Source organism: Fundulus heteroclitus, chromosome 3 (genome assembly GCF_011125445.2).
Source record: "Fundulus heteroclitus isolate FHET01 chromosome 3, MU-UCD_Fhet_4.1, whole genome shotgun sequence".
NCBI lineage: Eukaryota > Metazoa > Chordata > Actinopteri > Cyprinodontiformes > Fundulidae > Fundulus > Fundulus heteroclitus.
This window is the reverse complement of record NC_046363.1, coordinates 14,846,150-14,860,853: the sequence shown is the minus strand read 5'-3', so window position 1 is coordinate 14,860,853 and position 14,704 is coordinate 14,846,150. Positions and strand designations below refer to the sequence as shown.

The window sequence follows — 14,704 nt, the reverse complement described above, 5'->3', positions numbered from 1 at the left end:
GTTGACAATTAATAAAAACATTGAACATTTGTGGTCATGTGTATTAAATGCTTGCTGTCCTCTACCTTTTCCATCAACTTTTTACCTTTTGTCTTGTTTGTTTTTGCTTCTGCGACAATGCAGGCGTCTTCTGTTTAGCAACAACTGTAGCATTTTTCTGTTCCACGCTGTTCTACTATGAAACATGGGTGCCGCCATAAGGAGATTGTGCCCTTGTCATTTTTTTTTTTAGCTTCGGAATGGTCCATGACGGTGAGGGCAACATCTGCAAAAAGTCAGAGGGCAACATTATGTCTCCAACATTGGCCGGTCACAATGGTATCTTCTCTTGGTCTCCATGCAGTCGGCAGTATCTCAGCCGCTTTCTGAAGTAAGTACCTCCTTTCTTTAATGTCCCTGATCTATTTAAGAAGCCCTTACCCATGTATGTTTCTTTGTTAGAGGCTTTGTAATTTTCCAAAACATAGGAGTATAACATGTGGACTCTTTTAAGAAGCAGTTAAGAGCTTTCTTTTTTAAACTGGCCTTGTTGAATGTTTATTTTTTTATTGTGATTTTATCTTATTTTTATTTTATTTTAATTGCTGTTTTATTGTTTTTCTGTACAGCGCATTGTGATTACTTTGTCTGTGAAAGGCGCTTGATAAATATACTTTAATACAACACCTTATGTGTTCATCTGGCACGTTTAAGGTTTACTGTTACATCACACCGTCAATAAATGCTGGGATGCAAGGCGACTAAGTGAAGAAATGCACCAATCACAACTATTGGACAAACCGGATCATAGCATCTGTGTGCAAACGAGAGGCTGAAATACACATTTAAGCGGGCACAGCAACTATGCGAACAAATGTGTTGACGGTTTTCGCTTGTGTTGTTTTACAGAGAGAATATTTATTATGTGTCGAGCTCCGTGTGTTTTTGTGCAGTGACTGCATTTCCAGGCAAACAGGCTGCTCACCAAAGCAGAAAAACAACCATCACTGCCATAGCGTCCATATGTCTGGCGGCGTTTCTGTGTCTGTCAATGTGCTTGTGGGTGTGTTTGTGTGTGGATGTGCTCGAAACGTGATAGCTACGAGGCAGTGCCCTGCACTAAATTTACCAGTGTGTTAACTGAACTGTCAGGTCTGCCCTCTCGGAGCGGTGGAGACAGACTGTATTTCCTAGTGAGTTATTAGAGCCGGGGTGACCTCAACCTTGTTAGGCCTGTCAGCCTTATATTAAATCCCCGTCACCCCATCAAGCCATAGGGAAAGGACCCTAACACCACTGAATGCCTAGGATCTTCTTCCTGCATAATTTCTGAATTGCTTAGTATTTTCCTTGTTGCAAACAACAGAATATTGTGATATATAAATGCTCTTGTATAAATCTATCTCAATGAGTTAACGAACACTGCCTAAAGTTGTTTTTGTTTTTTTCATTTGCGATGGGAAGGCTCATCTTAAATCTAAGTTTCGTTTTTCTGATGTAACAGAGATCTGAGCAAATGTTGTCTGTAGTGTAAAGATTCAAATAAAGCCTGTCATGGTCAAAAATTGATGGAGGCAAATATAAAAACATGGCTGTTCCTTCACGCGTTAGTGTGAGCCCTATTTAATAATAAAAAAGAACAGACTATCAATCCAGTGTAGATTTGCGTAGAAGTGAAGCGCCTTTCAAAACTATCCATTTGTCGTTCACTTACAAGTATGCACTACAAAGGTAGATGGCAAAAACTTTTCACTAATGCCCACAAACGCTCTCTAATTTTTCTTCACAGGCTGGTGGACCCTAGTTACAAAAAGACACTGCACTTTTTCTGATTTTCATTTTTAAAACCTTCTGAAAAAGTATGCAGTACTAAGTGTTGGTGTGTCACATAATATACATATTAATAATATACATATTTGTAGTATTAACGTAACAAAAAACTGGGGGAAAGTGTGGCGAAGCATTGAAGTGGGTGCACCAGAGATGGAGATTGTTGGTATTCTATGCAGCAATCCCCCACCCCATTTCCAGCCTTGGGACTCTTGCTGCATTTCCTCCCTCCTGGTTGCATTGAGCCTTGGAATAAAATTGTTTTGACGATAACAATTTGTCTATTACCAGTGTTCCCTGCAGCGGTCTTGTGGTTGGAGCCTGTTGTTGAGACGTTTCAGGCTTCCTTACTTGCCAAATAACAAGATATTGTTGCCGTTGTGTTTTCTACACCAGCAAACTGTGGTGAATATAAAAGACCCAGCTATATCTTCCTGGCAGAGGAAAGCCAAAAGATCTGTGGGGGGAATGTTATAAAAGAAATGATCGTTTTAGTGTTCTTTTTTTAGGTTCCACATAATCTGTTCCAGTGTTCTCACAGCTGAAGGTCTGGGGCAAACATTTCATCTTGAGCATCATGCGAGGCCACCGGTGAAAATGAAAATGTGATTTTTGTCATGAGATCCTTTTTAAAAAACACCAACAATAATGCCGTTGGTTATTTGTGTGTGTGAATTAGTCGATTATTCCATGTCTGTCCGCGGTTCTTTCTTGTGGACTTCAAGATCTGTTTGATCACATGGAATCTGTTCCTCATGATATTTTTTTTTTTATAATAACGCAGACAATCCGAATATTAAACATGCCGGACCATTGTTCTCTGCAGGCACATAGGGCTCATAAAGCCCTGGAATAACCTCATGTAGCAACAGACACACACATAAGCGGCCACACATAGATCCTGTTAAAGCAATCAGGACCACTCACCAACAATATTCCAACATATTTTGCCTTTTCAAGCTCTTTCCACCATATTTTTGCGGCAGATTCCCTTGACAGCTGTGTTTAAGCTGTAAAACATCTCTTTATAGAAACCATTGAGGTCAGTTAACATTGGAAACCCCTTCTGCTAGTGGAAGAACATGAGTGATTTGAGCAAGGAGTTTTCATGTCTCTCATAATTGAGTGTCTGATGCATTAAAACTGTCTCTCAGATTTGGAGTTTGCAGCGTGTTATGTCGCGATGGCAACATTTTAACTTTTGCCGCTGGTGTCAGGAGCAGTTGAACATTTGGTTGTTTGATGCGGCGCCTCTTCTTTAATATCCCATCTTTTCTGAGCTTCACTCATTTTCCCTCCTTACATCACTCTTCACTTACTTTTGCCTCTCAGGTACTTTTCATTCTTTTGTTTCTTCTGTACCCAGGCTTTCTTATTTCCTGACTTACTTTCTATTTTCTTTTTATCCCATTTTCCGGCCATTAGCACTGCCCAGGCGTTCTGCCTATCAGACGAACCCAGAGCAGTCAAGGAGTACCGGTACCCAGAGAAGTTGCCGGGCGAGCTGTACGACGCAGACACACAGTGCAAATGGCAGTTTGGAGAGAAGGCCAAACTTTGCACCCTAGATTTCAAGAAGGTAAAATGCATTTTCTCAGTTTTTTTCACATTATGTACTCTGAAAAAGTTTGAAATCATTACCTACTTCACATCTTTGCAATATGTTTTCACAGCCTTCTTCATGCTTCTAGTCTCAGAAGCATAAAAAAAAAAACGTTTTTTTATGTAGTTTGTTACAGGAAACACAAAGATGTTGAAGGGGAGATGGGGATGAATTGGGCAGACAAAAAAGAGAGGCTTTAAAAGACAAGAAATAACTGCTTAGATCACATGCCCCCAATGCAGCCACTCACAAACTTTCTCTCTCTCTCTCTCTCTCTCTCTCTCTCTCTCTCTCTCTCTCTCTCTCTCTCTCTCTCTCTCTCTCTCTCTCTCTCTCTCTCTCTCTCTCTCTCTCTCTCTCACTCTCACTCTCACTCTCACACTCACTCACTCACTCACTCACTCACTCACTCACTCTCTCACACACACACACACACACACACACAGTAAGATGCTCCCCTCGAATAACTCTGTGGGAAAGATGACTAAATATACTCTGGATGATTGCCAGTGGGAATATCTTCTCATTTCTCTCCCATTGTGCCACTTCTGCTGATGTTGCTGTTTATCTTACCCTGGTACACACTGTATAAATCATCTATTTTTGATGTTATATTATGGTTTTTCATTACTGAAAAGTAAGTTGTGCTTTTTTTCCTCTGAATTTGTCTAAAACCAGTTTAAGGTACCCCCACTTCTCCAGGGAAAGTTGTAGTTGGATAATTGTTCCTCGCCAAACGGTGACGTCAGTCTTATTTGAAAGGGCCTGTACCTACTGAGCATAATCAATAAAAGGAACTCGGGGAAGAGACAAATAATATGTTCCATGGTACGCATGGTTAGGTTAAGAAGATCTACCTAAACAAAAAGCAAAACATGCACTTAGGAGATTGTCCTACTTTTTTCAGGTTCTGTCAAATTGAATCTATCATCTTTCTTCACGTATCTCTGTCTGTCTCATCATTCAATCACTGGATCTGTTGGCAAGTTTTATGGCCTGAAAAATCCTAAGCAAGCAAAACAGCTGGACAAATACGCCTTGGGATGAATTCCATGGTGGCTCTTGGCAGCAACAAGCTAAGGCCGAGGTGCTTGTCAGTATCTGTAGTGAGTTGTCAAAATCTGATATTGTTATTCAGACAGTAACAATGTGGACATGTTACAAAGTAGCACACATGGTTTCTCAGGCAATACTAGCAGGGAAACCCCCCCATGATGCCATCGGAATCTTTTAAACTATGCAGAGCCATGGAAGCTCTGTAGGAGCTCTGCTCTCGTTTTTTTTATGCTCTGTGGATCCGTTTTTATCTATGTTTTTATTTACTTCAATTCAGTTTTAGTGACTGGTAAGGATAGCTCTTATGTTGTGAGGGTAAACCATGACCAGCAAAAAGCAGTGAGTCTTCCATGTCTGTTTACCATATTACGACATCGATTAAATCTCTCAAGCTCTCCTAATGGGTTTACTGGACCTTTCTGAATGACTAAGCCCAAAATTATCTCTGCTTTGGAGCTTAAGTGTCCAGGAAAGGAGTCGTCAACAAGTGCCAATCAACCAATCAGAAGTGTACTAGACATAAAGCAAGAGATGTATGACGTTAGACTAAATAAAACATTCTCCATTGTTTTCTCAGAAGCGTATTCTTTAGCCAGGAGAGAGACTAAAAATGTCAACAAACTAGCATTGATAGTCATAAGAACCATCTCCTGACAGGGATATTTTTTGCATGTTTAAAGTTTGAAACATGTAATCCTTCTGTTGAATAAAGAGGGAGCATCACATTTCAAGTTTAACATTGTTTAAAGGTATGCATCCTTTTTTTTCATAGACCTTTCTGAATTTCTGAATTAGCCAAATAAGATAATTCATATGAGGGACCTTGACAAATATTGGCAGGCTTTCAGACTAAACTTGTTTTAAGCATTACTCTTAGATTTAATAGAAGCGCTGATATTCAAGCGTTTCTGGGAAGCCACTTGTGTGGAATAGGAAGGTATGACTAGATCTAAAATGTATTGCAAGGACATTTTGTCCCTGGAGTTCCTAAAGTAAAAAAGAAAAAAAAATTAAACAGTTAATGTAGGTGAAAGGTCAATTTTGAAGCGTTCATGCTGCTGCTATTGTTGCTACAGAAGCATAAATATTTTGAAGGTACACGATTGCAGCAGAGGCGTAGCTTGCCAAATGATAATGTATTCAGACAATATCTATTTTAGCAAGCATTTATCAACATGCTTTAAAAGCACCCAGGGGGCAAAATAGCAGAGTAATGAATTCCTCCAGGTGCTAGCTTTGTTTAACTCTGCTGTGAGGAGGATCCCAGACATCCCATCTCTTTTCTCTCTTTTTTTTTTTTTTTTCCTAATGTTGTTTCAGGATATCTGCAAGGCTCTGTGGTGCCACCGTGTTGGGAGGAAATGCGAGACCAAATTCATGCCAGCTGCAGAGGGCTCTGCCTGTGGCCCCAACATGGTGACTGAATCTCTTTTGTGTGTTTGTGTTGAGCGTTGGGGGAGTTCAGTTGTACTTTTGAAGGCCTTTTTTAGTAAGAAAGCATGACATGAGCAAAATAGGATGCAGTTTTCATCCGTTTATCTGGAGGTGACACAAACACAGTCTTGCCGTTGACATGTGTTTGGAAAAAACACCCCAGTTTTATCAAATCAGCTCAGACATTCACTGTTTCTTTATTGGGGTCAGTCCGTTCCTCCATGGCAACATCTTAATAAAGAAATCGACAAGCAAAAGGAACCAAACAAGAGTCTCTAAGACACATTCCCCTGTGGTTAGGGTAAAAAAAAAAAAGCCATCCAACAGCAAAACATCGATCAAACAAGAACATAAAAAGAGACGGTTTTAAAGTTCTCCACTCAGAAATAATAGAGGGAGCTGATTCAGGAGTAAATTGTCCTTTTGCGACAAGACTTTTTTTCTTTTGTTAGTATGCTACTTAACATTATGAACTGTGCAGCGTTCAGTCGGGGGTGAAGCTTGTAAAAAGTGATGTCTCATACAGAGACAAACGCATTCCTTCTCCAAAGGATACCGCAGACCCCTGAGTCAGTAAATTGCATGAGACAAAAAGCAAAAGTAATTCATGTTGTGGACAGCCTGCAAGCTAAAATTTATTGACCGTTTTACTGTTATATGGTGCTAATACTTCTAAGGAGTGTTGCCATTTAAAGACAAAAGCCCTGAACTTGGTGACACCACACTTCTTATGTTCTGAGTGAACCTTTTGATTTCACTTAGAAGCTCATGGGAGATGATTTCATTGCATCTAACAGAAGAAAAAAAAACCACCTGCATCTTCCTTTACCTGCAGGAGCAGCTGGTTTGTAGCTGATGTTGCAGAAATACACAACTGTTTTTTTTATTTTATTTATGCTTTGATTGTGTCCCTTTTCTTTCATGACTGACAGAAGACCAAGTTTCCCTGCCCTAACACCCCATCATCTGTGTTTTCTCATAGCTTTAGACTTAATCCAGCTCTTTCCCCTCACAATGCAATTAACTGAACACAAACAATGACAGTCTTGCATAGGAATCCATGGCACTTAGCTGCAGGGGAAAACCTGTGGGGGAAAATCAGCTGTTCTAGTGATTAGTGAAACCATGAGGATATTTTAGAGGCTTCTCCCTGGTTCTCTTTGTGCGTGTGCTGATGTTGGTTAGTCTGCATTTGTGTTCACTTTTCAGGGCATTTAAAGAGAGGTTCTGTAAGATTTGTAACCTAATTATGTGGTAATTAATTATATATTGTGCTATATGTTCTCATTCTTCTGTGTTGGATGTTCCATCACCTCATGCAGCACGTTGTACGAACCTTGTCTTAGAAGTTGGCAATTCAATAACTTCTATTTTTTCTGTGTCCTTTGGCTTCAGTGGTGTCGTAGGGGCCACTGTGTGAAGCAGGGTGATGAAGGCCCCAGGCCTCAGCATGGCCATTGGTCAGAGTGGTCATCGTGGTCTACGTGCTCTCGAAGCTGTGAAAGTGGTGTGACCTATCGAGACAGGCATTGCAATAACCCAAGGTAAAACGAATCCCACGTTTTGGTCACTAGTTTAAGACAGGGCTGTGTTCTTACTAACCTGACCCTAGCCAGATGTATTTTGCTATGCCTAGCTCCACTCATCCATCTGGGACAGATCCATAGGAATGGCGTTTCAGAAGGCTGGGCCTTATCAAAATCCTTGCATATGATTGGATAAGCCACTTGTCTGTCATCTTTATCGACGTGCTATTTCAACCACTCACACCGAAGCCAACCCGTGACGCTGATGAGAGCGACGCAGGAAAACTTTTATTATTTATTTGTTTGCGGCTCTAGTGGCACGCGTTTTATTGATAGTGAGCTGACAGGAAGAGGGTGGAAGACAGGCGGCAAAGCGCCGCGGGTCGGAGTCGATCCCGGGCCGACTGCATCGAGGACTAAAGGCCTCCTAAAATGGTTCGCGCTAACCGCTCTGCCGGAAAACAAAACTCCGGTCGGGAGAAGAGCGAAAACATCGTTTCCACCAACAAAAGCCTTCAGAGGCGTTCTCTAATGTTCTTTTAATGAAACAATATTAGGTAGATTGGACAACACGGAAGAAATAGCAGCATCAATGTTAACGCTTGCTTCCTCGATGCGAGCCGCCATTGTTGTCTGAATCAAAACAGTCTCACAGTCGCTTCTCCACTACGTCACATCAATGAAACTCCAGCCCTGCGTCCTGATTGGCTAGACAATAAAATTGGTTGTAGAAATCACTCTCTATGGGAGAGGTCCCAGATGGATGTGAGTGAAGCTAGGCGGAGCGATATCAATCTGGCTAGGGTCAGGTTATGTTCTTACTGCCTCTATCACACTATTGCTTATTTGACTTGCATTTCTGTAGCTTATAAGAACATGTGTAGCTTTAAGAAGACATCATTGTAGTATTTAATGTATCTTGATTTATCTGCTTCAACCATCTCACATATCTTCTCCTCTTTACATCTGTTATGAAGTTTTGTTGAGGTGTTCAGGGGCTAAACTCTACTATGCATCAGTATAGCGAAACATCCCTATACAGGAAGCTGACTGAACTCAGCTGGGGAGAAAACCTCAAACTAGAAGTTTAAAAATGAAGGGTCACCTAATGCTGCGGTCCTAAGAAAATGTCATTGTTTTGACCCAATTAGTAATGTGACTTACTGACAACACTATGCATATGCTCTGTCTGCACAAATGAAGAGTCACTCACCTCACCAGGTTGTTTGAAGTAGCAGATATAGCATTTCGTGTGGCCCTATCTTCTTAGTCTTTGACCACCTTTGGGCACTCATTCAGTGTGCATCACTGAACTTCCCTCCTCCCAAGATAGTCAAAAAAATTATTAAATATGCAGAGACAAAAAACGAGGTTGATTTCATGACAAAAAGTAACTTACTTCCTCCTTAAGCAGTAGGACACAATACATTTTACATGTTCATGCCATTGCAAACCCCACATGTATCAAGAGCACTTCAAATTCTTCCCATCCATGACAGGACTAGATGTCTAACAAAATATACTTGATTTTGTATATGTTTGGATTGCGCAAAAAGTTTTTTTTTTTTTTTTGTTTTTTTTTCTGTATCAACACACTCCGAGAAATTAACAGTAGACCAAGCTTTAATTACAGTTGTAAACAGTAAATAAAAACGATTGCGTATAGTGCAGCACTGGATAAAAGCTAAATAAAATAGTCTCACATTCAGACTGAATCCCTGACAGTCCATTCCTTTCCCGTTCACATGTAAGTTAAATAAACACAATTGCATTTAAATGTAACATTGTTCTAAGAATTACAGCTAAGGTTATGGGTTGGAGGAAATATTTTGTCATGTGTCTGACTCATGATGTAGGTGCGTCAGAAGGTCACCTATGGTAGAGTGCCTCTCCTGGGGTCAGCTAGGCTTGCTGATATTTCTAAATGATTTAAAGATTTAGGAACATTTATAAACATTATTATTTAGTTTAAAACTGAACAAGGCTGAAGTGAGGCTTGACGAAAAAGTTAGATAGCTTTGAAGATAGATAACGGGTGTATATGGGGGCATATGACCAGAAAGCAGCAGGCTCCCTCTCCTGACAGGCAGACATTGTTTATTTGTGAGTCTGCTTAGTATGTTAAACAAAGCTAATCTCACCTCATCATATTAAAGAGACATAACATTGGTTTAATTCCCCTAAGATAAATCTAAGTAGAAATAAAAAAACACACTTTAAAAAGGAACCTCTACTGTACCCTTACGTTTTTGGCTTGATATATTAATATTGAGGTCAAATATTACCCTCTAGCATTGTTTCCTACATATGTATGACTCCTTCTTATTGGCTTGTAGCCTTCTTATTGGTTTGCTCATTCCCTTACTTATTCATTAACTAAATAAATAACTGCACTGACAGCCAGTGAGCTCACTCAGAAATGTCCGGACTTTCTCTTTATCAGACCAAGAACCTGACATGTGGTAAGCAAAACTTGACACAGAAGGATGAGAGACATTGAGGATAGCGAGAACTGATTAAAAACAATAAAGGAGGAAATATTGAGAAATGAAATTATAGAATTTATGATTGATTTATAGATAAGTGGGAATGTGATCTGAAAGGCTGATAGAGGGAGCAATTGTGCATTGGAAGGGTTTTTGGAATGGCAGCCCCAGGATGTACACCTGTGATAGAAGCCTCAACAAAGGCAATCTCCCATGCATCCCTACACAGCTGGAGATATTCTCATGTACTAGTCAGGACAATGAAGTCAGTGTGGTTTGTAAAATTCCACAGCTTAGATTTCTGCTTGCTCTGCACATTGGAAGCATCTTAAAGATGTTCTTCTTTAGACTATGCCAAAAATGTGATCAGCAATAATGTATCAGGAATGCAAACCCTGGCTGCATACCATGTGTTTTTGCTAATTTTTACAGACCTACCAACGGCGGGAAGTTCTGTGACGGCTCCTCTAGATCGTACAAACTTTGCAACACAGTGGATTGTCCCCCCAACACTGCTGATTACAGAGCAAAACAGTGTGCTGAGTTTAACAGCAAACAGTTCAGAGGATGGTACTACACCTGGAGACCGTACACTAGAGTGGATGGTGAGACATTTTTACCCAGTTTTCTTTCATGATTTCCTTGCCAGAAAATGATGTGCGTGATGTGGCCTTATTCTCTTTTCTTCTAGATCAAGATGTATGCAAGCTTTACTGCCTTGCTGAGGGTTATGATTTCTTCTTTGCGCTGGCCAGCAAAGTTAGGGATGGGACACTTTGTTCCAAGGATAGTTCCAATGTCTGTATTGATGGATTGTGTGAGGTAATGCTTTCTTAATGTTAAAGCAGAAATTTGATTTTGAGCTTTTACTGTTGGTTTGGAATTTCCTTTCTAAAGAGTGAGCTCAACCGTGAGGCCCTTTAGACCGAGCTGTAAATTTTCTGAAAGGAGTAGGCAGTGTAACTTTCTCACAACTTCTTTCATGTTCATGGACACAAAATGTTGACCTGTCACCTGCTCTAGAATACGTTTTGTCATTAGAAATAGTTTTCATCTGTCATGTAATATGACAGTTTGTGTACTTGATCTCCCTTGCCTTAAAAAAAATATATAATATGTATATATATGTCATTTTATCCACAGAGAGTGGGTTGTGACCGCATTTTAGGCTCAGCAGCTGTGCCTGATGCTTGTGGTGTGTGTAAAGGAGACAACTCTACCTGCAAGATCTACAAAGGACAGTACACAAAGCAGCATTATACTAACCGTAGGTCGTCCAGACAGACTGTTCTAATGAATACATTTGTTGGTTTTAATTTTTTTTAAAAAACTAACTAAATTATGCCAATATTATAGTTTTCAACAAGTTCAAATTCTTTATTTCAGGTGCAAATTGATTTAGGAGCCAAATGGTAAATGTGCATATCTTCTGAAGCTTAAACTTTGAGTTTCAAAAGACATACACATTTAACTCATGCTGTGTGTTGATACAGCAGCTCTCAGTTCGATCAATTGGAAGTATTTCACAATTTTTTTTCAGAGGTTATCTAAAAAAATTTAACTTTGCTCTGCATTTGTTCCATACTATACGGTATATGATTTATACATTCAAAGGCTTTTGTCATGTTTAAAACTAGCATTATCTGTGGTATACACTTCCTGTTTCAAGGATTATAAAATCTTACTTTAGCAGCTAACTTTGATGGATGGCTAACTAGTTACTCATATGTAAAAAAAGAAAAAGTGATTCATTTTCAGGCAGCTGCACAACTTGGCATGGGTTTTACACATAAAAAGCAGCAGACTTTCTGTATTATACTAAATGAAAGAGGAAAATAGGTTACTTGTTTCCAAGTTTTGCTTTTTTTTCTATATCTCAGTTTTAAGATAGAAGTTCAAGTTAAGATAGAATATATTATAATATCATTTTATTGTCATATGTAACAAGTACAACAAGATTAGAAAAGTGCTGTCCAGTCCGTGCACCACACTTAAAAAGACTAAAACTACAAATAACCATTCCTCACACATATTTTGCACATCAATTGTGTTCATCAGCATTGACAATAAAATCGCTAAAAGCTGTTCTTGAAACGGTTGGTTCTTGTTTTTAGTTCTCTGTAGCTTTTGCTTGACCTACTTTAGATTCTTTTTCTCAGTTTAGGTATTTGTTTTAAGTTTGCATTCTGTTTTTTAGAGTACTATGGGGTCGTAACCATCCCAGCTGGAGCTCGGAGTATCCGTGTCATGGAACTGAATACTTCCAGCTCCTACCTGTCTGTCAGGGACACCCAGAGACACTACTACCTTAATGGACGCTGGACAGTGGACTGGCCAGGGCGTCACCCCATTGCTGGGACAATCTTTGAGTATAAGAGACCATATAACAGACCAGAGAGTCTCATATCGGCTGGACCTACAAATGAGACACTGGTGATAGAGGTAACCAAATAAGTGAACAAGGAAAGTTTTAATTATAGACATTAAAACTGACTGCCAAAAATAAATGTCCTCTTTCAGGTATTGTTGCAGGGCTGGAATCCTGGCATAAGTTGGGAATATTCTCTGAAGAAAACTGATGAAAAGATGATCAAGAACCACATTAAACACAGTTATACATGGGCTATCATACGCTCCCACTGCTCAGCGACTTGTGCTGGAGGTATGTTTAATTTTGTGCACGTTTAGTTATATATAGCTCAATTTTAAAGGCAGTTTACTGTTTCTCTTGATCTTTGCTGGATCAAAATAATCAAAAGGGCAGTTTGCATAAACAACTGTCTGGCCTCACCGACCCTTAATAAGGCCTCCAGCTTCACGTTAAATGGAGAGGAGAGTGTCCCCATCATTATTCAGGAGGCATTACAGGCTGGGACCACCTCTAATGGAAACCCTCTATTAGACACACACAAACACACGCACAAATACAATAGACATAGTTGCTTAGGCAAGTAATACGTGGCCAAAGGCTGAGTGACATCGGGGAGTATATATGTGTATGTATGAGCATGTGTGTTTGCTTAAATACGCTTGTCTTTGCGAGTGCCTTATACACACATATGTGCGCATGCACTTACTTGGCTCAATAAGGGCGAACAAAGCCCACAGTGTAGCTTTCCTTCTGGCTGACCCTGAAGGTTAGAGTTCCCATTCTTGTCTGTTGCTGTCCACCCCTAAGCATTTCTACCTCTTTGTATCCTGATTGGAGGCTGTGATGGGTTGGGGGGGATGGGGGTGCTGCTTTATTAAAGGGTGTGATTGACTAACTGGCCTGTTTGAGTAAAGATGTGCAGAGTGACCTTGCCTTAGGGCAAATAACTTCTCATCACTAGTGTGCCTGGTCACTTAATACCAGAACTTTACTTTTATCAAACGTTACTAAAGCAAAGGGCACATTTTTTGAAAATAGTCTGAAGTTTAGTGTTAATTGAAATAATTCTCATTAAAAATATAAAACTGTCATTATCTAATAAAATCATTATTTTCATGACGTATGGATGAAGCGAGACGTGGTAAAAGAACAAGCATTTTCTTTTCTCCCTTCCCAAGAATGTTAGCTCGTCAGATTGAAAAACATTGCCGTAACATTAAAATAGTGTGAGAAATCCACATGCATGCATTTATGCAACTTAATATGATTAAGCATTTCCTAACATACATTACTGGCTAAGCTTGAGCAATGTACAGGAAGGTTTTACATTAACTTGCAGCTTTGTTTCAATGTTAGTTTACATTAGATGTGAAAATGGCAATTTCCTTGTTAAAGAAATTTGTATTTGCTGGTCTATGCCTCCAAACAGGACATATGCACACCAAGTCTGCATGCTACAAAGACAGTAGAGTGCAGGTGAACATGTCCTACTGCAATCCCAGAACTAGACCAGCAACTGGAATGATACCCTGCAACACCCACTCATGTCCTGCCAGGTCAGTGTTGTGTTCACTGCTTCCATGGTATACAAATCATGTTATGTTAATCCAGCTATTGTTTTAGAAACTAGTGAATACACCAAACTTGTCTTGCTAAAAAAATGTTGTGCCCTTAACTCATTTTCTGAATTGCTGATGCCAAGTCCTAATATAATATCAGCTTGAAGTATAATTAATGTCCCATCTGAATGCTTCAAAACTGCTGCAGTAAAACGGTGCTGCGTTCCAACAGTGTTCCATGGCCTGCATAAGTTTTGGGGTTGTGTCCCACCTAACTCACTCATCAAAGACATTTGATTCAGTTTCAGTTAGGTTTTATTTGTATAGTGCTAATACACAACACATGTTGTCTCAAGGCACTTTACAAAAAAAGTCAACTAAAACCAATCGTTCTGAAAAAGTTAGTTTCTACATACATTCCGAATTGAGTTGTAAACAAGCCATCTAGTCAAGTTCAGTGTATTATTCAAATCGTTTGAAAAAGTTTTGTACCTAAGCAAACCCAGCAAATGGCATTCCGTCACTGACTTGCAGCATTTACTCCTCTTGGATGAATTGTGTCATTGACATTGCAGCAATCTGTTAAGAATTAAACTGGCAGGGGGGCTTTTTTTCTTCAATTATTTTCATAAACGTTTAAGAAAAAATTGTGCGTCCACACGAGATGACACAGCAACACTGAAACCACTGTAGCAGGTATGCCGGCCCCATTAGTGACGCTGTGAAACTGTCATAGAGACACACAAAAAAAACACCAGGCATGCACAGACAATTCATGTGAAGTAAACTCAGCAACATGGCGGGGGTTCAGAGAAAATTACCTTTTTTTGTGAGGTCACAGGGGACACGCTTGTGTAAAA

At 39.7% G+C, this 14,704-nt stretch overlaps 1 protein-coding gene across 2 annotated transcripts in view; it reads left to right on the top strand.

The window, feature by feature from the left end:
• Positions 1 to 14,704, top strand: part of LOC105927708 (A disintegrin and metalloproteinase with thrombospondin motifs 16) — a 55,122-nt gene that overhangs the window by 24,326 nt on the left and 16,092 nt on the right. For both annotated transcript variants that reach the window (XM_036130668.1, XM_036130671.1), the window contains 10 exons: positions 233 to 370; positions 3,235 to 3,388; positions 5,789 to 5,884; positions 7,298 to 7,446; positions 10,347 to 10,519; positions 10,606 to 10,736; positions 11,058 to 11,181; positions 12,112 to 12,356; positions 12,435 to 12,576; positions 13,715 to 13,841. In XM_036130668.1, the coding sequence (XP_035986561.1) occupies positions 233 to 370; positions 3,235 to 3,388; positions 5,789 to 5,884; positions 7,298 to 7,446; positions 10,347 to 10,519; positions 10,606 to 10,736; positions 11,058 to 11,181; positions 12,112 to 12,356; positions 12,435 to 12,576; positions 13,715 to 13,841 (1,479 nt within the window). The remainder of the gene's footprint in view (positions 1 to 232; positions 371 to 3,234; positions 3,389 to 5,788; positions 5,885 to 7,297; positions 7,447 to 10,346; positions 10,520 to 10,605; positions 10,737 to 11,057; positions 11,182 to 12,111; positions 12,357 to 12,434; positions 12,577 to 13,714; positions 13,842 to 14,704) is intronic.